Source organism: Rhamphochromis longiceps, unplaced genomic scaffold (assembly GCF_057381845.1).
Source record: "Rhamphochromis longiceps isolate RC_006_pf unplaced genomic scaffold, R_longiceps_female_GT1.1 unmapped_scaffold_1, whole genome shotgun sequence".
Lineage (NCBI taxonomy): Eukaryota > Metazoa > Chordata > Actinopteri > Cichliformes > Cichlidae > Rhamphochromis > Rhamphochromis longiceps.
The window spans coordinates 329,097-356,709 of NW_028187221.1; the positions used below are offsets into that span (position 1 = coordinate 329,097).

General features: G+C 41.0%; 2 protein-coding genes across 22 annotated transcripts in view; both read right to left on the bottom strand.

Moving 5' to 3' along the window:
- Window positions 1-27,613, bottom strand: part of LOC146640792 (NACHT, LRR and PYD domains-containing protein 12-like) — a 257,689-nt gene that overhangs the window by 157,726 nt on the left and 72,350 nt on the right. The gene's annotated exons all lie outside the window — the stretch shown is intronic.
- Window positions 5,400-14,505, bottom strand: LOC146640796 (NLR family CARD domain-containing protein 3-like). The gene is made up of 4 exons (XM_085399856.1): window positions 14,422-14,505; window positions 9,958-10,239; window positions 5,657-7,427; window positions 5,400-5,577 (listed from the first exon to the last, which is right to left on the bottom strand). The coding sequence occupies exons 2-4, from the start codon at window positions 10,229-10,231 to the stop codon at window positions 5,400-5,402; spliced, it is 2,223 nt and encodes a 740-aa protein (XP_085255982.1). The 5' UTR covers window positions 10,232-10,239; window positions 14,422-14,505.

Genomic DNA, 27,613 nt, shown 5'->3' on the forward strand with positions numbered 1-27,613 from the left:
TGTGACGTAATCGGTCTACAAATGCGTCCTCAGGAGGATGCAGCCCATGAATTTGGACACCCCCTATGTTTACTACTGCATAGACACATTGAATTTCCAACACAAGGAAACGACTTTTTGGATAATGTTTTCACCACCAAGAGAGGAGATTACAAAGCCCCCCACCCACTTTGGTGCCTCTGATCACATCACTGTTATGCTAATGCCAGCATACAGGCCCCTGGTCAAAGTCACTAAACCAGTTCGTAAGCAGGTACGTGTGTGGCCAGAAGGACCTGCAATACTGCTTTTCCACCACAGACTGGGAGATCCTTAAACAGGCCGCCACACATGACAACACCACAGACCTGCAGGAATATACAGAAACTGTCATTGGCTACATCTCAAAAGGCATCGATGAGGTCATAGAGACCACTGTCCAGGCCAATCAGAAACCATGGCTCACAGGTGAGGTCTACAGGCTCCTGAGGGTGAGAAATGCAGCCTTGAAATATTATCCAATATTATATTACATTATATTATATTATATTACATTATATCCCCTTTCACATTAGAGCCACAACAGGACCCACTAGAACATGGGAACAAGTAAAAGTGAAATATAAGAATATTCTACAGAATGGTAATATTTATCACTTATATTGCTTTTCGTCTCTTGGAAAGAGACCCTGGAATAATCTGTTTGTTTATAACAGCAACCAAGAAAAGGGCAGAGCAAAAAAGACAAGTGGTGGTCCTGCACCCCCTCGTCAACAAGTTGGTTAAGTAAATAATATCCTCACGGGAAAATCGATATCTCTCTATGAGCACACTGTCGCGCTGAGCTAAAGGATCCTGTCTGTCCCGCAATATACGCTGAATTCTGAGGACTCTCCTTATCAATCTTGCACCTTCCGCAATGGGTGGCTCGCGTAAACGGACAGGACATGGCTGCGACAGACTTCCCAAATCCACCTTCGCTTTTATAGCCGTGGTCTCTCATCTTGATTACACAAAGTAATTTGCAATTACTACTCTGAAATATGAATTACATCTGTAATAATCACATACATGTAATAGAATGTTAATAGTACATTTCCCTTTTTTAGGAAATGACCTGTATGTATCTGTGTGAAATCAATAAACAAACAAAGGGTTGCCGATCAATGTTTCTACTATCGATGCGTAGCCCCTGTTAAGCCACCCAGTGATCTCACATTACTTCATCCAGCTATACTAATCGTCAACAACAGGTGTGTTCGGAGTACCGGAATAGCAAGCTCAAAGTTGGCGCGATGATTTGATCTTGGATGTAGTAAGCGAGGTACGAAGAACGGACCCCAGGTAAGAACATTGTTGAGGTTTAAATTTATAATCTTAAATACTTATATGCTGATTATATTGCTTTATAAGAAAGGCCCAAATCTGAGTACACTCTGTGCCGACAGGACTGACAGGAAATTACATGCTTTTGCAGGCGAAAAGTGAAACTAAGCAGAGTGTTTGGTCGAAACTTAAAGTGTGTGTGATGTCTATATAAATGACTAGGCTTGCTGTTTTGTGCTTCAGACCTGGGGTTGTGTGTTCAGGTCTCCATATCCGGATATGTAAAATAAAGATAATCTTTTAAAGTAAAAAGACCACTTTTGAGCCGTGTCTTTTTGGCCATAACGAATACCAAAAGAACCGGAATTTAATAACATTAAAACCAAACAATAAATGAGCAAAGTAGTGCATGATAAATATAGATGACAAATACAAAGTGCAATATAGAAACACTGGGTAAAAAGAAATGAACAATTAAAAAGGAGGATAAAAGATGTGAGCAGTAGTTAAACAGTAGAAATAAATATATAATAAACAAATAAAAATAGATAATAAATGAAAGCCAGGTCTGAAAGGTGAGTTTGGCTTTAAAAGCATGAAAACACACTGCTGTCTTCAGGAAGGCTGCTCCAGTAACTTTCTATGCTCGCTTTGAGGCTGCAGCTAAGGACTCCAACAATGCTAGTGCTAGCGGCGCTAACGGCTGTAGACAGGAAGATACTGCCAGCACCGGAAACGTGCTCGTCATCTCCGAGCATGAAGAAAGGAGAGTCTTCAAGAGAGTGAACACCAGGAAAGCAGCAGGACCAGACGGCATCCCAGGTCGTATCCTAAGAGACTGCGCATACCAGCTAGCTCCTGTGTTCACTGAGATATTCAACATCTCTTTATCTCAGTCGGTGATCCCCACATGCTTCAAAGAGTCCATCATTGTTCCTGTCCCGAAGAAACCCCACCCTGCTTCTCTCAATGACTATCGCCCTGTAGCCCTCACCTCAGTAGTGATGAAGTGTTTTGAACGCCTGGTCAGAGACTTCATTATTTCTTCACCACCAGACACACTGGACCCACTACAGTTCGCTTACCGTCTAAATCGTTCCACAGACGATGCCATCTCTCATCTCCTCCACACATCACTTACTCACTTGGACACTAGAAGGGGGAATTATGTTAAAATGCTCTTCATAGGGGGCAGGGATAGCTCAGTAGGTAAAGTGGGCACCCCATGATCGGAAGGTCGGCGGTTCGAATCCACTTAACGGCTACCCTGAGGTACCCCTGAGCAAGGTACCGTCCCTACACACTGCTCCCCGGGCGCCTGCTTAGTGGGCTGCCCACTGCTTCACTGAGTGAATGGGTCAAATGCAGAGAAAAACAAGTAATTTCCCCATGGGGATCAATAAAGTATCCATTATTATCCCCTGCATTTAACACCATAATTCCCTCCACACTCACCACCAAGCTGGAGCATCTGGGACTCAGCTCATCTATGTGTCAGTGGATCTCCAACTTCCTAACTGGCAGACCACAGGCAGTAAGGATGGGCGGACATGTCTCAGCCTCCACCACTCTCAGCACTGGAGCCCCCCAGGGGTGTGTTCTGAGCCCCCTGCTGTACTCTCTGTACACATATGACTGTGTGGCCACTACCAGCTCCACCACCATCATCAAGTTTGCTGACGACACCGTCGTGGTGGGCCTGATCTCTGATAACAACGAGACGGCCTACCTGAAGGAGATTAGGAATCTGGAGAACTGGTGCCAGAGGAACAACCTCCTTCTAAACATCAGTAAGACAAAGGAGCTGATAGTGGACTTCAGCACTAAGCAGGAGAGGAACTACCAGACCCCCGTCATCAACGAGTGCCCAGTGGAGAGAGTGGACAACTTCAAATACCTCAGAGTTCACATCACGCAGGACCTGTCATGGTCCTGTCACATCAACACCGTGGTGAAAAAGGCCCAACAGCGTCTCTACCACCTCAGACGCTCGAGAGACTTCCTTTTTTTTTTTTTTTGTCCCGTTTGGATCTTTAGCCATCAGAATTGTTGTCTTAAGGCCAAGAAAGATGCCAAGCGGATTTATTTTACCAAGTGGATCATCATGGGCTTGCCATATTGGTCCATTTGATTGACCTTTATTATAATTATGAATTTATTTTATTTTCAGTTGCTACAAACGGGACAGACATGACTGTGGGATAGGACAGGGGGAAAGAATGAAAGAAAGAGAGGGAGAGAAAAAAAGAAAACCAAAGGGGAGAAGAGACGGTGAGAAGGGGGGGAAGAGAGAAAAAAACAAACAAACAAAAAAAACAAAACTCCTGGGTCACCTGTATGGAGAAAAAAAAACAGAGGAGAAAGCAAACAACAAAGAGCAACATAATAAGAAAAAAAAAGCACCATCACAATAAACTAGCTAGCAGTAGATATCGATAGTTACTAAATAATAAACGATATTGTGCAGCACGCAAGATAGACAGCGCACAGTGTGCTTTGAGGCAGCAGCCAAGAAAGCTGTAGTCCGCGTCTATGAATACCCATGTGTACACCTGTGTGCATACCTGTGTGGATCAGCATGCTTGCATTCCAAAGGTTTCTCCATGTAATGATCTGCTAGGGAGTGTGGGGAGCCACAGCCCTGTCCTCTATGGTATCAAGCAGGTATGGAGGAGATCAAAACTCCAGACATCCAGAGGCCCCCAGAACACAAGAGACCAAGGAAGACCCACAGAGGGGCAGCCGCGCCACTGTCCCAGTAAGAGCTAAGGAGAGTCCCAGATGAGGGCTCATTCAGCAGCTGCGGAGCAGAAGCCAGGGGGAGTTGCAGTGACGCGCCCGTGAGCTCCGCCGGCAGCCAGCTGTGCCTGAGTGACCGAGCCCCAGGCCGAGAGGCCGGGGGCACCCCACCTCCGAAGTGGCCCGAGCGAGCCGCCAAGGAGTGAGCCGGTGTGTACCCGGACGCCGCTTGAGAGACTTCCAACTGCCCTCCAAGGTGCTCAGGAACTTTTACTCGTGCACCATAGAGAGCATCCTGACGGGAAACATCTTAACCTGGTTCGGGAACAGCACCATGCAGGACAGACGAGCTCTACAGAGGGTTGTGCGATCAGCTGAGCGCACCATCCGCTCCGAGCTCCCTGACCTGCACTCAATCTACAGCAGGCGGTGCTGGACCAAGGCCAGGAAGATCGTGAAGGACCTCAGCCATCCCAACAACAGACTGTTCTCTCTGTTGAGGTCAGGAAAGCGATTCCGCTCCCTGAAGACCAACACAGAGAGACTGAGGAGGAGCTTCTTCCCGCAGGCGATACGGTCTCTCAATCACAATCACACCACCACACAGTACTGACCCACACATACAGTTCTTACACACACACTGGACATTCTGGACATTGTTTTCACTTCATCACTTAAATCACTTTAAGCATATTTGCACTGCACAAGACATAATGTGGATTGCACAACACTGGACACTATATTCTTCATTTCAAGCTAATACTTGTACATCTGCTGTTATTGTGTATATATTTATTTATATTTCTTCATACATTCTTATATAGTTCTATATTGTGTATTTTGTTGTACAGTTATTTTATTTTCAACTTTAATTTATGTATTTTATCTTATTCTTTCCCAGTTAAATTTACCCTTCATTCTAATTTGTGTTGTACAGTTATTTCATTTTTAACCTTAATTTATATTTTATTCCTTCCTAGTTAAATTTACCCTTTTTAATTTTTCATATTTATTTCCTATCTTATTCATAGCCTTTTCCTTTTTTGTTTTCTTTAGGTCACGAGCAGTTGTCCAAGCATTTCACTACATATCGTACTGTGTATGACTGTGTACGTGACAAATAAAATTTGAATTTGAATTTGAATTTGAATTTGAAAGTCATCTACATGTGGGTTTAGTTCTGACTTTAGGGACAAGTAAAAAAATAAAATAAAATAAAAACATCTGTCCAGACAACCTGACAGTCAAAAATATAAACTCAGGAACTTAAAAGGAAAATTGTGCTGACTTTGAACGTCCGCATCAAGATAAACTTACAGATTTAAGAGTCAAAAAGTGTCAAAAAGTCTGTATCCTTACCTGAGAGTTTCAAGTTTACAGTCAGGACTCTTTAGTCCAACACACAGCAAATCCAATCCTGAATCCTGCAGCTTGTTCAAGCTCAGGTCCAGCTCTCTCAGATGATTGGATGGGGAGCTGAGAATTTCAGACAAAGCTTCAAAGCTTCTTTTTGAGAGTTTACAATAACTCAGCCTGAGGAAGAATAACAATGGAGACATATTCTTTTATTCATCTAGCATTATTAAACATATTTGTTCATAGATTCACTTACAGCACTTTCTTGGATGCTTTGACCACTGGCAGCAGCTTCAAAAATGCCTTCTCTGAACGGGAGTATTTCTTCAGGTCGAACTCATCCAGATCTGATGACAGTAAGATGAAGACCAGAGCCGACCACTGAGCAGGAGACAGTTGATCTGTGGAGAGACGTCCTGATCTCAGGGACTGTTGGATCTCCTCCACTAGAGAACGATCATCCAGTTCATTCAGACAGTGGAGCAGGTTGATGCTTTTCTCTGCAGACAGTTTCCCACTGAGCTTCTTCTTGATGTACTGGACTGTTTCCTGATTGGTCTGTGAGCTACTTCCTGTCTGTGTCAGCATGCATAGAAGATCCTGATTGGTCTGCAGTGAAAGACCCAGGAGGAAGCGGAGGAACAAGTCTAGGTGTCCATTTGGACTCTCTAAGGCTTTGTCCACAGCACTCTGGTAGAAGTCTTTTACAGTAAGTGTTTTCTGGAAGATTTTAAAGCGAGGAGATTGTTTCTTAAGCAGGTTGACTCCAGAGTTGATGAAGGTCAGATAGACATGAAGAGCAGCAAAGAACTCCTGAATGCTCAGATGGACGAAACAGTAAACAACGTTGTTGAACATGTGGCACTCATCAGCTTTAAAGATCTGTGTGAACACTCCTGAGTACACTGAGGCTGCTCTGATATCGATGCCACACTCTGTCAGGTCTGATTTATAGAAGATCAGGTTTCCTTTCTGCAGCTGATCAAAGGCCAGTTTTCCCAGAGACTCAATGATCTTCCTGCATGAATCTGTCTCAGCTCCTCCATCATACTTGATGTCCTTCGTTTTTAGGTGAAATAGCACAAGGCGTAGGTAGAGCTCTGTGAGAGTCTTAGGCAGATCTTGACTCTCTTTGTTCTTCATGACAAACTCCAGAACTGTAGCAGTGATCCAGCAGAAGACTGGGATGTGGCACATGATGTGGAGGCTTCGTGATGTCTTGATGTGGGAGATGATGCTGCTGGCCTGCTCCGAATCTCCGAATCTCTTCCTGAAGTACTCCTCCTTCTGTGGGTCAGTGAACCCTCTGACTTCTGTCACCATGTCAACAATGTCACAAAGGATCTTATTGGCTGCTGCAGGTCGTGTGGTTATCCAGAGGCGAGCAGAGGGAAGCAGTTTCCCCCTGATGAGGTTTATCAGCAGCACATCCACTGAGGTGGACTTTCTAGGGTCAGTCAGGATTGCAGTTTTGTGGAAGTCCAGAGGAGGTCGACACTCATCCAGACCATCAAAGATGAACACAACCTGGAAGTCTTCAAAGATGTAGATTCCTGCTTTTTTGGTTTCAGTAAAGATGTGATGAACAAGTTCCACCAAGCTGAACTTTTCCTCTTTCAGCAGATTCAGCTCTCTGAAAGTGAATGGAAACATGAACTGGATGTCCTGGTTGGCTTTGTCTTCAGCCCAGTCCAGAGTGAACTTCTGTGTTAGGACTGTTTTCCCAATGCCAGCCACTCCCATTGTCAGCACTGTTCTGATTGGTTTATCTCTTCCAGGTGGGAGTTTAAAGATGTCTTCTTGTCTGATGGTTGTTTCTGGTCTGTCTGGTTTCCTGGTTGCTGTTTCAATCTGTCTAACCTCATGTTCATCATTGACCTCTGCAGTCCCTCCCCCTGTGATGTAGAGCTCTGTGTAGATCTGACTCAGGAGGGTCGGGTTTTCTGTTGTAGAAATCCCCTCGAGCACACACTGGAACTTCTGCTTCAGGTCTGACTTGAGTTTGAGCTGACACTCAGTGAGAATCTCTGCATGAATAAACAGCAAATGACACAAATGAGAAAACTGCATTCTGGTTACTGTGGTTATGTGTTCAGTTCACTGGACTCTTGGTGTCATGATCCGGGTGAGTCTGAGTAACTTTCCACAGCATCAGCTCTCCTCCCCTGGGTGGAGCCCTCCTCACTCCTCCGTGCTCCTCACCTGTTGCCAATTACTCCGGCAGTATTTATGAGCAGCACTCACAATGAACCTTCTCCAGATTGTGTGCTTAGCACAGTCAGTTCTCTGCCTCACATTTTGTCTTGTGCTCCTCAGCTTGTTTCGCGTAACCCTCTTTTCCTGTTCCCTAGTCGGCACCTGGATACATCTTCCAACTCTCGCCATAAGTCACGCCTCAGGATTCTGCCCTGCCACTGCTGGGAAAACTCACTCTTGCAAACTGCCATCCTCAGCTGCCTGCCTCCCTGTGCACCCACATCTCACTCTGTACCCAGATTTAATTCATCTCCTCCTCCAGCTGATCTCCACCTGCAGCCACGTAACACCTCTTAGTTTTTAAATCTTGGACTCATTCACTACACTGTGGACCACTCTGATTATTATCTCCTTTGTTCCAGTGATCCTGGATAGTTTCTATTCGCCCGATTCTGCCCCTGTTGTTCCTTTGACCTGCCTCAGCTTATGTTCTGGCCTCAGCTCTGCACTTCTCATAATACCTCGCTTGCTGTTGAATTTAGCCGTGATTCAGCTTTCTCCGTCAAGAAATCTAGTAAAATACATTTCTGTTAAAAGTCACTCAGCCTCCGTTTTTTGGTTCTGTGCTTGACTCCATTCCTTTTCATGAGCCATTGAGCCCTGACACTTGGGTTATAACTGAGGGCAGGTTTTATAGAGACACATTCGATTTAATTATGTTTATTTATACAGCACCAAATCAATACTAGCAACATTTCACATATTACATAAACAACACTATGGAGCCAGTGATGAATAAATATGTAGAATAAATGAAAGAATTTCAAGTATAAAAGTTTTTTTTTAATTCCTCCAAATAACAACAACAGTCACCCCAATGTGCTTTATATTGTAAGATAAAGAACCTACAATAATACAACAGAAAAAAAACCCAACTATCTTTTTGGGTCCTGAAAACTGAAGGCTCTGCCTCCCATTCTACTTTTAAATACTCTGTGAACAACAAGTAGGCCTGCAGAGCGAGAGCGAAGTGCTCTAATAGGGGGATATGGTACTACAAGGTCATTAAGATAAGATGGGGCCTGATTATTTAAGACCTTGTATGTGAGGAGCAGGATTTTGAATTCTGGATTTAACAGGAAGCCAATGAAGGGAAGCCGATACAGGAGAAATATGCTCTCTCTTTCTAGTCCCTGTCAGGACTCTTGCTGCAGCATTTTGGATTAGCTGAAGCCTTTTCAGCGAATTTTTTGGACATCCTGATAATAATGAATTACAGTCGTCCAGCCTGGAAGTAATAAATGCATGAACTAGTTTTTCAGAGTCTCTCTGAGACGGGATATTTCTAACTTTAGAGATGTTGCACAAATGGAAGAAAGCAGTCTTACATGTTTGTTTAATATGTGCGTTGAAGGACATGTCCTGGTCAAAAATGACTCCAAGGTTCCTCACAGCGTTACTGGAGGCCAAGGTAATGCCATCCAGAGTAAGAATCTGCTTAGATACCATATTTCTAAGATTTTCAGGGCGAGTACAATAACCTCAGTTTGATCTGTATTAAGAAGCAGAAAGTTAGTGGCCATCCAGGTCTTTATGTCTTTAAGACGTTCCTGCAGTTTAACTCATTGGTGTGTGTTATCTGGCTTCATGGACAGATGGAGCTGGGTGTCATCTGCATAGCAGTGTAAATGTATGCTATGTTTTCTAATGATGCTGCCTATGGGAAGCATGGTAATGGGAGCGTTGCCAGCAGAAGGCTGAAGTGGAATCTCCAAGAAAGCTGCAGAAGAAAAAACATGAGCTGAAATGGTGGATTTCAGTCATATAAGGAGAACTGTGGCTTTCCTCCAACCTTTGACCAATCACCTTAGTGTCCTGTTTATCAACCATAATAAAAAGCATTTACTGTCTGGGCATTTTTTTGTTTGGGTCTCCAAACAGCAGAAAGAAATGGCAGCCATTTTTTTAACTTTACCTTCAACTGGTAAATAGATTTAAGAGAAAGCACTTTGATCATATTTGTGACGTGTCCCAAACTGTTGTTGTCGCCTCATTTATGTTGATAAAACAGCTCTAAAACCAATCTGACAATATAAATCTGTAAAATGGGCAGAAAACCTGCTGCTGGTCCCATTTTAATCAAACCAACCCAAAGAGCAGATATTCATGTGTGTACACAGGAGGTTATTTGTGCAGATGCATAAAACACATAAACTGTTGGCTTTCTGCAGTCTCTCACTCCTGAAAGTGTTGGCAAGTGCTTTGGATTTATTATTTATATGGATTTTAATGGCACCTGTGTAATGTTAACTAATGTTTTTATTGTTTATGTATTTTTTGTTTAGTCATTCCCTGACTTACCTGTGGGTTCTGGGATGGTTTTATTTAAATTCTCCAACAGATCATTCTTGTTTATCCTCCCCAAAAGATTTTTAGTGACTTCAAAAGTGTTGATAGAGTAGGTATCAAACATCAGATCCACTATGTCCGTCCTCTCTGCATTCTCCAGTTTACTCACTGGGATTGCTGGTAAACCTTCTACAGACCCGTTCTTCAGATGCCACTTAAATTTTTCAAAGTCATCACGTCCCAAATCCTCCAAAGTCCCCAGAAGGATTTCTTTAGGTGTTGTCATCTTTTACCCTGTAAGGACCCGATAAACAAAGACTGTAACAACAGCTGGAGAGGTAATTGTCTGATTTATCAGAATTTAACTTGATTCTAACAGCAGTTCATCACAATAAATTTCTTAGGCTCAGAATGCAACAAAATTGCACATGAAGAAGCACATAGAGAAGTATCCAAGTAACACTTTGCTACAATATAAAACAAACTATTATAAATAAAGAAAATATATAAACTAAATATATACACTACCCGTCAAACGTTTTAGAACAGCCCAATTTTTCCAGTGTTTTTGTCACGGTTTGCGAGCCGTGTGTAAATTATCAAAGGACCCTTTATGCAGGCAGCTCAGATGCAAGTGAGTTTATTCATCACATGGTGATACAAACAGAAATGGCGAAGGTGAGCATGGAAACTAAGCAAAAACCTAAAAACTAATAGTACACGAATATGAAGAAGTACACGAAGGGAAGACGAAAACACGGAACACAAGGGGTGGGAGCAAAGCACCACAACACATCACTATCCGGTTGTTCAGTCTGACGTCACTAGCCGTGTCTGGGTCTAAACTCCGCTGCAGGTCCATATATCAAACGATCACTATGGCATTACTGAGAGTTGAAAAACTGTCTAAAGTCTTTCATCTTTAATAAAATGATCAGCGTTCTGCTCTACCAGGTGTAACAATTGAGTTTAACATCCAGGCATCCATGAAAACGGAATTTATGATTGAATTGATTCAGGACCTTGTGATACGTCAGTATCGATACTGATTTTGTATGTATTTTGAAGGATTTGAACCAAAGGCAAAAAATACCATGAGCAAAAAATGGCAGTCATGATTATAAAATAGGGAGGTTTCTTTTTTTTTAAACATAGATTAAACTCTTTAAATAAAACAACAAGTTTATGGGCTTTCTTGTTATTCACAAGTTTCAGCGATTTAGCCCAGAGTTTAAAGTCATTCAGCCTTCTGTTTATACATGGTTTAGCTTTAAAGTATCTGCATTTGTGAAGAAAATTTTTCCCATTAACAAAATCGTCCTAATCAACAGGTCAAAATCTGCATTCTCAGCAAGTATTCCAAATTTTATTACTGTCACCGTCAAATGTGGTAACTGAATTCTCCTGGACTGTAGCCAGCTCCACATGTCAGTCCAGAAGGAGTGCACTGATTCACAGTAGAAAAACAAGTGATCCAGACTTTCAATATCATTTTCACAAAATGTGCAGGCGTTCACATCTAAGTTAAATTTCCGTCTTAAGAATTCATTGGTTGGATAAACCTCATTAATGGTTTTAAAGTGAACCTCTTTTACTTTAGGGGAAAGAGGAAGTGAAATATACTTTTTTCTTATCGCCTTAACCTCCATGGTCTCAAATTCTTTAAGGATATAATTTCTTTTAACCGGATTAGGGCAAATGTCGTTGATCAAAATATTCCTGATCACTTTGTTTGTAAACCTGCTGTCACCAAATTCAGCTCCAGCTATGCAGAGCTGCCTCAGTCCAGGAGAAATTTTAGAGTGCACAATATCTTCTTTTATCATTGATCTCAAAGGGACTGGGATGGCTTTCACTAGGGATTTATATCTCTTAGCAGTACATCTTACATCAAATTTCTCACAAAACGTCTCATGTTTTAATAAGACCCCATTATCATCCGTAAAATGAGCTACAGCCCAAATCCCTTTAGATCTTCCAGTAGAGAAGGACCTGCTGATGGAAAGCTGAGAGTTTAACAGGTAACGAACTGCAATCAAAGTCACAACGTAACAAAAAGTCTATTCCACCCATTTTGCCAAAAATCACATTGGGAATAATGTTCCAAAAGGAATTTTTGTTCCTAATGAAAGATCTTAACCATTTCAATTTTAGTACACCATTCATAACATCAAAGTCAATGGCATTAGCCCCACCCTCTTCATAATTCTTAATCATATCATTTTTCTTTATATAATGACATTTGTTCCTCCATATGAACCTAAAATTAAGATTATTTATAGATTTAATTAGTTTTGGAGATATGGGCAGAGAAAAGGCTGGATAGATTAGTCTGGACAGACTGTCCATTTTGGTTAGCAAGATTCTCCCAAACAGAGTTATGTCCCTTTGCAGCCACCTGTTTAAAATAGACTTACACTTTTCTATATTGGCACAGATATTCTTATTTTCTGTTGATGTCTTATCCTTGCAAATTACAATGCCCAGATACTTCACCTCTTTTTTGATCTGTATATTATCTATTGCTTGCAGGGGACACTCATGCAGAGCTAGAATTTCTTATTCATTAATATTCAGCTGTAGGCCAGAAGCTTTGGAGAAGTGGTTGATCGCCTGTAAGGCTAAAGGAATCTGGTCCTCATTTTTTAGAAACAGGGTGGTATCATCTGCGAGCTGACTGATTATTATCTGTCAATGTGACTGTTTTTAATCAAAATAGACAACAGCTCAGTAACCATGATGAACAGAAGTGGTGAGCTGCTACATCCCTGCCTTATCCCTCTATTAACCTCAAACCTTGAACATGTACCATGTTCTAGCAAAACAGAGCTGTTAATGTCATTATATAGCATCTCTATAACATTGATAAATTCCTCTCCAAAACCAAAAGACTGCAGAGTTTTTAATATGAACGTATGTTCAACTGAGTCAAATGCTTTGTAAAAATCTAAGAACAGGATGTATCCTCTCTCTTGTGTCACGATGAGTTGTGTGGCTGTCAGTGGCTGGACCCACGTGCAGGACTCGGAGACAAAACATTAACTTAAACGACAGCTTTATTTGCTGGTGAGTCACCCTTGGCGATACATAAACAACAACTTAAACTAACTAGACTGGAGATGATGAAGGTAGACGACAACGAATACACACACAACAAACGTGGAGGACGCAACAACTGGCAGAGAAAAACACAGGGCTTAAATACATACTGAGGTGATTAGGGAATGTGAAACAGGAGGAGAACACAGCTGGGACTCATCAGACATGACAAGACAAGGGGCGGCAAAACTCAACACATTGACATAGTACACAGACTTTCAAAGTAAAACAGGAAACTGAACAGACGTGGACTAAACTAGGGGATACAGTGACAGAACAAGAGACACACTGACAGAGATGACTGTATACTAACAGAAGTAACACAGAACCACGACCTAAGAAGGAGAACACAAGAAATGCCAAGGACCTAGGGAGTTAGGAATACTAGCGACAAAAATCAAACCCAAGAGAATCAAAACACATCATGAAATCAAAGATAACTAATACAAACAGAAAAACACTGAGTCCACAGACTCAGGACCGTGACATCTTGGATTATTTCACTGTACTCAAGGAGGTCCAAAACCAGCCCAATATTGTTATGAATTAGTCTTCCTTTCAAAAAACCTGATTGCGTTTCACTGATAATGTTTGAGATGCCTTTCTTTAGCCTCTCAGCTACAGCTCCAGACAGGATCTTATAGTCAGTGTTTAAGGTGATGGGTCTTAAATTGTCTAAAATTCTTTTATCCTTACCCGATTTAGGGATCAGGGTTATCAGCGCTTGTTTCATGCTCGGCATCAGTTCTTTTTTTCTCTATCGATTCCTTTAATGCATCAAACAATAAAGTTCTTAGGTCCTTCCAGAAGAATTGATAAAAAATTAGTAGTGAGTCCATCTGTCCCTGGGGACTTGTTTAATGCCATTTTCATGACCACCAAATCCAGTTCCTCAATTTGGCGGCCGCTACTAAGTTTTAAAATTACTCATACTAATCTTTCTGTGTCACAAAATAAACTTTTAACATATTTTCAGGCGAGAAAGTAGCTGTGTAAACATCAAATATCTGCTCGGTTTATCAAGATACCGCATATTTGCAAAAGTGCTTCGACGTTTTCGGAGGCGTCTGCTACCCACCAGCACTATAGCCAGCCGGGAGCTCGAGGGTCACTGAAGCCACCAAGAACGGCACAACTCCCGGCACATCATTTTCAGATCACCGCGGACTTTCGCTACTCAGGTTAAAGGTGATATATAAGTCCAGGGCCGTGCAGAGACGTTTAAAGGGGCGGGTGCTCAAAGTTAAAAAGGGGCACATTGAACCAGGCTGAATAACAACAACACACATTCATCAACAATCTAATATGGGATCGCATCATATTATATCACTGTTGTGAGGTGGCGACAAGGCAAAGCAAACGTAGTCGATGTTTTACCTGATGGGTACAATGTTGCTGTTGAGGTGTTTCTGCTGCTCCTGCTGCTGATAGTGCTGAAGGGCAGGGCTGTGTTGATCTGAGACTGTAGACATTAAAAAGTCCACAGGAGAGATGGTAGCTGATTAAACAAGTGTCATGAGATAATAACAAAATGCAAAGATTGGTGACAGCGCTTGGAACCATAAGGCAACAAAAACTGTGAGAAACAAATTAGGCTCTGCCTGTGAATCACTCTTTGCTTCTCTTCTTCCTTCCATCCCATCATTTCATATATCACTCTCCACTTGCTGTCTATCTGAGAACAAGGCACAACTTGCTATTGCAATAAACTATAATCTAATTATCCACACCTAACAACTCCAGCACTTAATCTATAATAAAATGATGACAGAAAAATGTTATAGCCCTGCCTTTAGTAGCCTCACACAGCTCCTACTGTTTCCTCCTCATGTCCTTACCAGCCATGTCTGGACAATGTTATATCATGAGTAATAATTTAAAAAAATCCATATACATAAAACAAGCACATGCACGCACAGTGACATTTTAGACCTTCTTCAGAATACTGTATATACTATGGGCATCACGGTGCTGATTCAGAATCCTTACATTATTATTTATTACTAGAGCTACAATAATAAAGCAATGAGGAGGGGGAAGTAATAAATATGAAATAATGTATTTATGATGATTGCATTTGTTTCACTATCCACTCTGTGCAGGGCAAAGCTTATTACATGTATAGAGATACAATCATTTTGCTGCTGTAAAATCCAAATTTTGTCTTATTTAAAATATAAATCTAATATAATCTGCTTCTTAAAGTATGTTCTTTAAAATACAGCGTGTGTTTTTTAAAATATTATAATAATGCATAATTATGTGGACATGTATATTAGATCGTTTTTAGTGAAATATAATCCCCCCAGAAAGGCAGCAAATGCTCTGTAACTTACTTTAAAACTAAATATGTTCCCTAAAACGGTGACAGAGCTACAGACCTATGACAGCCTTACCCAGTGAGCTAGCAGCTATGACCAGCACTACATGTGCAGTTAATAAAAGGACAGGTAATGTTTGTCACGCTGTTGCACACACAGCACGCTCGTTTGTTTCAGTTCGTCAAATTGCCACAAGACAACTTACCAACGTGTACGTAATAAGCTAATACTCCTGTGTGCTATACACTACAGTGTACGCTGTACACCTACTTACTGGGTTTGTCGCATCAGTCTGTGTCTCTGAGTTAACTTGTGTTTCTCCTACAGCTCCGGACCGCTAAAAATGCGCGTGCTCTTTGTGAGTTCGTTCCCGGCTCGTAACCAGCGCGTTCTGCCGTCAAGGGCGATCATTGGTTAAATGTGATCATGTGACTGATGCAAGCCAGATCCTTTTATTTAGCAAAACTGTGATTAATAGTTAAATATTATTGTTGAGGGGCACAGACAGGACTCCGCACGCACACACACATAAAAATAAATTTAAAAAAAAAAATGTTTTTTAAAAGTTGCCTCAACAAAAGGGCACTTTGGGCACCCATCAGGAAAGGGGCGGGTGCTCAAGCCCCTCCAGCCCCCCCCCTCTGCACGTGCCTGCATAAGTCACTTAGACAACCTAAAAATGTTATTGTTTGGCTTTTTTCAGTGTTTTGTTTGTTCGTGAGTAAATCGGTTTGGCTGAGATTAAAGTTATTAGATTAGATTAGATAAAATAAAACTTTATTAATCCCCCGGGTGGGTTCCTCCTTGGTTTTTACACAGCTGAATAAACATCAAACAGAAAACTGATTAAACAGAAGTATGAGACGGTCGAGAATTTACTCCAGTGTCCTGTTATATTGCAGATAGCAAGGAACAGACAGCCGAGTTTATTAAACTCCACCGAGACAGCGGTGACGCTAATCAGAAGGCTAGACCGTCCAATTTCCCCAGCTGTTTACTTCCAGCATATCCAACCTTCTGAGGACCCAGCCCACGTACGCCGCGAAGGCCGGGTCCTCGGGAGGATGCAGCCGATGAATTTGGACACTGTCACTACCCGATCGGGGGTGTGCCAAATGGCGGAGTGAGTAGACGCTCTCTACCGAGTTCTGCACAGAAAGTTCGTGAACAACGGTAAAACCTCAACTTTATGCTGCTAACACTAACAATTCACTAAATAAGAGAAGATGCAGCAATCATAGGGCAAGAAGCAGCAGAATGCCGAATCAGAAAGGAGCGAAAAGGGGACTGGAAAGTTCCAAGTCTAAGATAGCGCCTGAGAATGCTAACGAGGAGAGAGCCCAGCAACGTGCTAATGGATAGCTTCCATAACTACGCAGCTACTACGGTGGCACTCACGTTAGCCGAAGAAGAAGTGGATGAGTTCCCACCTCTCCCTGTTACACCTCTCAAATCGCCAGCTCCGAAGAAGGTGATGTACGAACGCAGCAACTCTGACCCAGTTGATGTAAATGAGATAATTTCTCGTCTGTCGGCACTAATAAACACCAGGTCTGATAACATTGAGAGCATGGTGAGAGAGAACTCCAACATGGTGAAAGAGAATACGCTCCAGATTGAGGGTCTCAAAAAGACGATTGATTTTGTGTGCGCGGAAATGAAAGATATGAAGGGGAAAGTTTGCGACTTGGAAAAAAAAGTAACTAAAGAGGAAGGCCGAGTGGACAACTGCCAACAGAGAATCTCTGAGTTGGAAAGATATTCCAGGAGGTGGAATCTCAGACTACATGGAGTCAGGGAGGCTGAGAAAGAAGACGCAAGGGGAAAGGTGACTGTGATATGCCAGTCTGTTCTGCCAGAACAAAATCATAGGCTGCCTGACGTCATCGACACCGTACACCGACTCGGAGCCAAGCGACAAGGTAGCACCAGACCTAGAGGCATCATCGTGCAGTTCACCTACCGAATCTACAGAGATGCTGTATGGAAAGCAGCCAAAACATCCTCCTACCTGCAGGACAATCATTTGAGGTTCGCTGAAGATCTGTCCAGGGAGGACAGAGAACGTCGTGACAAACTGTGGCCGATGATAGACAAAGCCCCTAAGGAGGGTAAGCCGGCTTATTTCGTGGGAGGCCGAGGATTCATCAGTGGATCAGAAGTTTTCCCTCCTTCATAGAGACGCTTATTCAGTCTCCGAAATGACATTTCTGTAAGCTTGTTTACATGGTGAACTTGATATTTTCACCCTCAGGTTAAAGTTTTATTTTGTGTTGAAGAGTGTGTTTATCTATAAAATGCTATATTTAAACCATAGCAGATAGTTAAATACTGTATTTTTATAAGCTTAGTCACTCAGGGTTTTTACTGTTCTACTACCTAAATTGTGCAGCACCCGGTCCCCTTATCCTATAGATCTATTCTTAGTTGTAGAAGTTTAGAACTTACTTTTTCTCTTTCTTTTTCTAATAACTTTGTCTTTTTCATTTGTTTCTCTTAATACCAGGGGTTTAAGACAAACATGTAAACGCAAAGCTTTGTTTTTATTTGCCAAACAATTTAAAACAGATTTTTGCTTTTTCCAAGAGAGTCATTCCACACCTGCTGATACAAATTTTTGGAAATCGCAATGGGGTAATGAAGTCTGGTTGTCCCATGGCTCTGAGCGTTCTGCTGGAGTTGGCACGCTTAAAAATTCTTTTTCTGTAGATGTGTTACACTCTGACTGTGTCACCTTAGGACACTACCTCTGCTCACTAATCAGACACAATAACAGTACTTTCATTGCAGTAAATATATATGGTTACAATAATAAAACTGAAAATGATAAATTACTTGACTCCTTAGAAGAAAGAATTAATTGCTGGCTCTCCAAATACCCAAATTCAGTCCTCTTAATTGGTGGAGACTTTAACATTGCTTTAGACAATACGGTTGATAGGTGGCCTCCAGGGTAGCAGTCTTCATACAGTGCAAACTTAAAAAATTTCATGGGAAAATTTAATCTTGTGGATATTTGGAGAGAAAAATTTCCAGATGATAGACTCTTTGCTTGGAGCAATAAGACAGGATCCAGGCAATCACGTATTGACTTTTGGCTTGTTTCTGACTGTATTGATAAAGATAATATTACTGTTAATATACTTGCCACTCCCCTCACTGATCATAGAGCAATTTACATTAACGTCCGAATGTTTACACTGGATAATATACCTCATAATTAATTAATAAATAATTTCCCCCAGGGATCAATAAAGTATTCTGATTCTGATTCTGATTCTGATAAATTCTCTTATTGGAAGTTAAATAATTCTTTACTAAAAGATAAAATGGTTAACATGCAGATTAATAAATTAATTGTTTATTATTGGAACAAAGCTAACAGAGAGAAGTCCTTTTGTACCAATTGGGAACTTTTTAAATTTGAAGCATGCAAATTCTTGAGAAGATATGGGAGTCAAATTGCTAAATTAAGGAAAGCTGAAGAACAAGAAGTAATAAGCAGAATTGCCTCTTATTACCAGAAGTCTCCAGAAGAAATCTCAGAGGAAGATAAATTAAGTTTACTAGAACTTCAAAATAAATTGGACGGTTTATAACGACTCAAGGCTGAGGGTGCTTTCATAAGATCCAGGAAGAGGTGGCTGGAGGAGGGCGAACAAAATTCTGCTTACTTTTTCAGACTTGAAAAATACAGATCAAAAACAAACTCTATTCATCAACTAAATATTAATGGCATTGTCTCTGACAATCCTGGAGAAATTTCACATTTCTGTGCCGAATTCTATACTAAACTATACAACTCAAAATATAATGAGGCTGTCTCAACAGGATTTTTCAATAATATTAAAAACCTAAAATCTATTGTTGTGGAAGATAGAAGTTATTGTGACAGCCCTCTGACTGTGGAGGAAGTTTGTAATTCCATTTCTGCACTTAAGGCCAATAAATCTCCCGGCACAGATGGTTTGACTGCAGAGTTTTATAAATCATTTTCTAATCTCCTGGCTCCATTTTTACTGCAGGTTTTTACAGAAAGTATAGAGAATAACATCCTCCCTCCTTCTCTAACTCAAGGTCTCATAACACTTATTCCAAAACCAAACAAAGACTTACTCTTTATTGATAATTGGAGACCCATCTCCCTGCTCAATAATGACTATAAGGTTATGGCTTTAATACTTGCTAACAGAATTAAAGAGGTCTTGGAAACAATTATTGATGAGACACAATCAGGCTTTATGAGAAACAGACACATTTCTAATAACATTAGACTGGTTTTGGATTTACTTGATTACTCTGATTTGGTATCTGACAATAGCTTCATTCTCTTCCTGGATTTTTATAAGGCTTTTGATACAATTGAACATCAATTTATTTTCCACTCTTTGGAAAAATTTGGCTTTGGCAAGTTTTTCTGTAAAGCTGTCAAAACCTTATACACAAATGGCAATAGTTCTATTAAAATGATTAACGGCTCCACCCCGAGATTTGACCTGAAACGTGGTATTCGCCAAGGATGTCCTATTTCACCATATTTATTTTTACTTTGTACACAAATTGTTGCAACTAATATTTCAAACAGTGTTGTACAAGGAATCACCATAGCTGATAAGGAGCTCGTCATCAGCCAGTTAGCCGATGACACCACACTCTTCTTGAAGAATGCAAACCAAATCCCTCCAGCTCTTACTGTGATTAGTGATTTCTCTGAGGCCTCTGGTTTATGCCTAAATCTAAAAAAGTGTGAGTTACTAGCAATTAAAGACTGCCCTGCAAATACTATCTGTAATATCTCTGTTAGACAAGAAGTCACATACTTGGGACTGTTAATATCCATCCATCCATCTTCATCCGCTTTATCCGAGGCCGGGTCGCGGGGGCAGCAGCCTAAGCAAAGAGGCCCAGACCTCCCTCTCCCCAGCCACCTCCTCCAGCTTATCCGGTGGAACACCAAGGCGTTCCCAGGCCAGCCGAGAGATATAACCTCTCCAGCGTGTCCTGGGTCTGCCCCGGGGCCTCCTCCCGGTGGGACATGCCTGAAACACCTCACCCAGGGGGCATCCTTGTCAGATGCCCGAACCACCTCAGCTGGCTCCTTTCGATGTGGAGCAGCAGCTGCTCTACTCTGAGCCCCTCCCAGATGGCCGAACTTCTCACCCTATCTCTAAGGGAGAGGCCAGCCACCCTTCGGAGGAAGCTCATTTCTGCCGCTTGTATCCGCGATCTCGTTCTTTCGGTCACTACCCACAGCTCGTGGCCATAGGTGAGGGTAGGGACGTAGATCGACCGTAGATCGACCGGTAAATTGAGAGCTTCGCTTTTACACTCAGCTCCCTCTTCACCACGACTGACCGGCGTCCAGCGTCCGCATTACTGCAGCTGCAGCCCCAATCCCAATCTGTTAATATCCAAAGACCAAAAATCAAGATTCTCTTCAAACTTCACTCCAATTATACAGAAAACCCTAAAAAAGTTCAACCAGTGGCTGCAAAGGGACTTGTCTTTGAAAGGTAGAGTGTTAATTACTAAAGCAGAAGGGATATCCCGATTAACATATGCTGCTGTCTCCTTACATCTGGATAAGAAAATTAGTAAAGATGTTGACCGTATGCTCTTTAATTTTATATGGAAAAACCGTACGCATTATATTAGAAAAACTGTTGTGATGAATAAGTACGAATCAGGTGGGCTTAACGTTTTAGACTTTTCTACTTTAAATAACACTTTCAAAATTAATTGGGCCAAACATTTTCTTAAAAACCCTACCTCTATCTGGAACTTTATACCACATTATATTTTCTCTTGTTTTGGTGGCTTTAATTTTGTTTTAAATTGTAATTACAATGTTGAGAAACTCCCTGTAAAGCTTTCATCCTTCCATAAGCAGGTCCTCTTAGCGTGGACCCTCATTTATAAACACAACTTCTCACCTCACAAATACCTTATCTGGAACAACAGAGATATTTTATATAAAAATAAATCACTTTTCCTGGAAACTTGGGTCCAAAATGGGATCCTATTGGTGGCTCAGCTGGTTAATAAAGAGGGACAACTACTTACTTACAACGACTTTATTGCACTATATAATTTTCCAATCAGTGTTCAGGAATTCTCAATGGTGCTTGGTGCCATACCCTCAGGGACTTTAATATTATATAAAAACACTGACAGCTCAATATCTACCTCAGTCACTCTCCCTCAGGGGTGTCAAACTCAAATACACAGTGGGCCAAAATTCAAAACTGGAACAAGGTCGCGGGATAACATTAATATTTACTGAAAAAAAAATCTTCCTCCAGATTTAAGAATGAATCTCTTCTTATGGACTCAAACAAGTTTTTCTGAAAAACTGAATATGGAACAAGCAAAGCTTAATACTAAACAATATATATATTAGCTGTATAATACCAGTAGGCCAGCTCTAATAATAATTTGGTATGGCTTCGCGGGCCAAATGTAATTAGGCTGGGGCCAGAGTTTGACACCTATGCTCTCCCTGATCCAGCTGAGTCACCAATAGGAAAAATCTGCTTTTCACAGGAACTTGGTAACAGCAATAAGAGAATACGTAGTTTATTCCAAGAAGATATCGTCTCTCTCCCATATATCTTATTGGAACCGATATGTTCCAGATATCAAGTGGAAGACAGTCTGGATGGTCCCCCATAAATATTTGATTGTAAATAAGGTGAAAGAAGTCTCATTTAAAATTCTACATAAATGTTATCCAGCCAGTCACTACATGGTAAAATTTAAAAGGGACATTAATACTAATTGTACTTTCTGTGGGGATCATCCAGAAACTGTGACACATCTTTTTTGGTACTGTTCTTTTACACAGAGATTCTGGAAGGAATTTAGCAGGTTTGTTATTGTCCATATTTTAAGGGAGTTTTCTTTACGATGGGAAAATGTTTTATTCTGTTTCTTTAAGTTCCCCAAGAAGTATGATAAATGTTTTTTTATGATAAATTTGTTAATACTTTTAGCTAAAATTTTTATCCATAAATGTAAGTTTACTAACAAAACACCATATTTCTGTCATTATTTTAAGGATGTGGAAATGTACATACAATCAATATCAGACTCCACCAACAAAAAGGCTCCCAAAACAATATATGTATGTGAATTTTTGCGTGTATTCTTATAATTGTTACCTTTTTCTTTTACCCTTGGCTTTTTGTGTTAATGTTCTGTTGTTTTGTATACTTCATCTGTTCGTATGTTGTATACTCATTGTTTGTTAAATAAAGTTTTTAAAAAAAAAGACACGACCAGAGTTTCTGTCGCCATCATCCGTGGTGGCGCAAGATGGCGTGTTGAGCAGTCGTACAAATTAGGAGCTCGTTGAACTTGTCCCAGAATTTACTTTGTGTTCGTTATTGTTTCCACTCGAAAGTAGTAAAATGACTGCCCCAAGTATAGTTAAACCTGCTAAATTCAAACTCGACCTCAAAAAACAAGAAACAACATCGCCATGTGATGGAAGGGAAGACAGCAGAGAAGGAACGGATCATGACTACGTAGCAATGGACGTAGCAGTGATGAGCAAAAGGGAACGGGGCAATGATTCGGTTCCATCTACACCTTGTAAGAAGCCTGCAGAAAAGAAAGTTAAGTCAGCAGAGATAAGTGAAAGTGACGAAGTCTCTAATGCTACTATATTGAAAGCGATTCTAAACCTTGAAAAAAGAGTGGACGAGCAGCTAGCTGACCTGAGTGTGCAATGCAAGCAAGCTAGTACGATGCTAGCCAGCCTAGCCAAAGCGGTTCAGTTCAACTCGGAGGAGGTGAAAGAATGTAAACAAAAGGTTAAAGAGTTGGAGAGACGAAACGAGCAGTTGACCAAAGATAACTACGATCTCAAGGAGAGAGTGAGAGAGCAAGAAAGGTACAAAATGAGGTGGTGCCTCCGGATTAAAGGATTAGAAGAGAAAAGAGATGAAGATGTCAGATCGCTGGTTATTGGAATTCTTGGCAAGATCGCACCTGATATGATATCAAAGCTTGAAGAATCTGTGGATGTGGTGCATAGAGTTGGGAAGAAGATTGAGAACAAGGTCCGACATATCATCATTCTGTTTGCTCTGAGACACGCTAAAGAGGAGATTTGGCGTCGCACCAAAGATTCGGCTGTCTGTAAGAACGGGGGTTTCCACTTCGCTGAGGTACTGCCGCGGGAGGACTGGGAAGAGAGGAGGCGGCTGTGGCCGCAAATTGAACAAGCCAGACGGGCTGGGAAACGGGCCTTTTTCCGGGGTCCTCATGGATACATCGAAGGACGGAGGATCATTGATGTTGAATGAAAGACTTGATGTAAGACTGTATACAGTGGAATATTATTAATGGGACAAAAGAGTTCTACTTAAAGTTAAAGATTATTAGTCACTGAGTTGGTGACAAGTGTTACAATTTAAACTCATATTTATATATTTTTCTTTTCTTTTTTAAAAAAAGTTATTTTCTTAGCATATTCTTATTATGGTTCACTCAAAAATTTCTTTTGGTTCATTAAACGTTCGGGGTTTGAAGGAAATTGTTAAGAGAAAGGCACTTTTTTTATTTTGCAAGGTGCAAAAATGTCATTGTCTGTTTTTACAAGAAACTCACTCTGTGGATGCCGATGCTACCTTTTGGGCTAATCAGTGGGGAGACAAGATTCTTTTCAGTCATGGATCTAACAGATCTGGAGGTGTGGCGATTTGTTTTAATAAGTTCCCAGGGGAGATTATAACATATAAAGCTGATAGTGAGGGTCATTGGTTAACTGCAGTCTTGAAGAGCGAAGGTATATTTCTAATTGTTACAAATCTTTATGGACATAATAATGAGGGTCAAAATAAAAGTCTATTGGAAAATCTAACAAATGTTATTTCAGAGTTTAAAGTTATGTACCCCACAGATTACATCCTAGTAGGAGGAGACTGGAACATGACACCAGATGAATGGATGGACAGATGGCCTCCTCGCTTAGGAAGGAGGCAACAGAATAACATTATTGAGAACTTTTCTAGTGATAATAATTTTACAGACATTTGGAGAAGTTTGAATCCTGGAGTTAAGAATTATTCTTGGTTTAAACCTAATGGAGAAAGCAGGTCAAGACTTGATTATTGGTTAGTGAGCGATGACATTTTGAGGTGTACTTCACAATCTAAAATCTCCAAAGCACCCCTTTCTGATCACTGTTTCATTGATCTTGTCTTAGAACCAACAAGGATGAGACGTAGTCGCAGTGGATATTGGAAATTTAATGCCAGCCTTTTAAATAAGGACAAGTATTGTGATAAAATTAGACATATAATTACAGATATAAAAAATGATGACTCAGTAGTGGGTAATATACAGAAATGGGAATTTGTTAAATTCAAAATCAGAGAATTCACTATAAAATTCTGCAAAGAACTGAACAGGGAAAAACGGGAATATGAAAGTAATTTACTTCGTGAAATAACTCAGTGCTGTAGTAAAGAAAAACTAAACGTGCAAGAGAAGAATAAATTGATGGAGTTACAAACTAAATTGGACGATCTTTACCTAGAGAAAGCCCACGGTGCCTTTATAAGATCGAGAGCCAAGTGGATTGAGGCAGGTGAAAAGAATAGTGATTGGATTTCCGGCTCTTTTTAGAGAACCGGCTCTTTCGGCTCAGATCACTAAAAAGAGCCGGCTCTTTCGGCTCCGAACCGGCTCTTCAGGTTGTTTTATTGCTTTAAGTAATTTATTATTAACAACAATATAAAATCATGCACACAATGAACTACTAATGTAAAAAATGTCTTTTTTATTTATAAATGTTTATCATATAAATATTCTTGTATTTATTCACAGCACACAAAATGTAAAAAAAAATAAATTATAAGTACAAAAACCAACTATTTACAATTCAACTTTTTTCCTTTTAAATTTTCAGCTTTTTTCCTTTTAAACCAATTCAAAACGAAAGAACACAAAACACTACAAACCACAACACAATAAAATATCAATTAAAATATGCAAAACAAAAAGAAAACATGAACAACCAGATCTTTAATTGACGGAAAGGTTGGCATTCAGGAATATCAAGTGCCTTAGCTTTGAGGAGCTGATCCGGTTTCTTCTGTCATTCATTATCTGTCCTGTTTTGGAGAAGATTCTCTCTGAGGGGACTGATGTTGCTACAATGCAAAGTCTCCGTGTCATCACCTGGGTAAGACGTGGATAAGTATAAGCCTTTGTCTCCCACCAGCTCAGTGGATCTGCACTTCTCTGGCAAAGGGGCTCATCAATGTAGGATCTCACTTCCAGTATTACATCTGCTGAGGGATTCCTTCTGGTAGTGTCTCTATTTGCTCGTTCTTCAAAGAACCTCCAAACAGCAGATGCTTGTTGCTCCTTTTGTTCATCCTCTTCTGCCTCTTCTCCCTCTTGGTTCCCTGGCAGTGGAGTTGGTTGGCTGGATCTTGCTGCTGCAGTTATTCTCTGAAGAGCTTCATCCACCGCTCTGTTGTCATTAAAGACCAGCTTCTTGAATCTTGGATCAAGAATGGTGGTTTCAGAGAGAACAGCATTATATTCCATTCTGTGGAATTTTCTGTCCATGGATGCACAGAGAGCATCCACCAACTCTTTCACTTTTCCAGTAGTTACTCTGGTTTGGTGTTCAGCTGTCACTCTCTGCAGACCCTTGCACAGGATTAACATTTTGGAGGCTGTGACATGGCTGAAAAAGAGTACATAACAAGTTTCAAAATTATGCTTTTTTAAAATTCAGCAGTATATTATTATTTATGATCATGTCTAATCTACTTTTCATACCAGCAATGCAACTAACTACGACTACTACTACTAATAATAATAATGCAATAACATTTGCACACTCACCTGTCTGCACTGATCTCCACGGTGACCTGCTCAAATGGCTCCAAAACAGTGCATGCCTGCTGTAGTACCTCCCATTCCTCATGGCTCAGAGGGTCAACCGGTGCATTGATAACTGCCAGGGTAGAGATGACAGCATCCTTGGACTCCAGAATCCGTTTTAGCATATGAAAGGTTGAGTTCCACCTTGTGATACATTCTTGTTTGAGCTTTAGCTCAGGCATGCCCATCTGTTGTTGGGTAGATTTGAGCTTGTGTGTGGCTGTTGTGCTCCTGTGGAAAAATTCCACTATTGCCTTCAGTTTGTCCACAGCTGGCTTCATCACCTTCAAAGCATCTCTCACAACAAGGTTAATTGTGTGCGCAAGACATGGGTGGTGGGTCCATTTCAGGATTTTAATTGCTTTTGTTATGTTAGCTGCATTGTCAGTAACACAGCAAACCACTTTCTTTTCCACATCCCACTCTTTTGCCACTTTGAGCAGCTCTTCTGCTAAGTTCTCAGAAGTGTGTCTGTCACTGAACTCAAAACAATCCAGAAGACAGGATACCATTTTATAATTTTCAATAAAGTGACACGTAACTGACGAGAAGGATGTGGTGGTTTGGGATGTCCAGCTGTCAGTTGTTAGACACACTGCTGTGGCTTTTTTAACCCTCTCTTGCAGTGATGCACGTTCTCTTTCATATATGCCTGGGATGATTTTTTGGGAGAGAGCCTTCCTGCTTGCCTATTCATATTGTTTGTGGAGCCAGCTCTATATGAAATTCTTTTCTTGCAGACTCTACACTCTGCCTTTGTACTGTCAATAAAATTGAAGTGGTTCCAGATTTTGCTTGTTTTCTTGGTTGCTTCACTCATTTTCTTTACTGTACCTTTCTAAATTGACGACGTTGTCTCTTGTTGTTGCTCTCTTTCTCTCTCTCCCTCCTGCTCTGTTCGTGTTCTACTGCTGCTGTGAGTGTAACTACCGCCCCTCCCCCCTCTGCCCAGCGCTGAGCAGAGGCGGGAGGGGCACAAACGCACAGCTGTGTTTGCTTCCCTCCCCCCTCTGCTCAGCGCAAACACAAGGCTCAGGTGTGGCATTAAGCGAAAAAGGTTAGTGAGAGGGCAAGAGAAAGAAAAAAAAACCCCCACGGCTCCCAATAAGGAGCCGGCTCCCGTCGTTCACTTCAAAGAGCCGGCTCTAAGAGCCATTTCGTTCGCGAACGACCCATCACTAGAAAAGAACTCATCATATTTTAGTAAGCTGGAAAAGTGTAGACAGCAGAGAAATCTAATCTCAAGCTTGTTGATAAATGGGACTGAATGTAAAGATTTCAGAAAGATTGAAAAGGAAGTCTTCACTTTTTATTCCAAATTGTACTCCTCAGAATATTCAGCA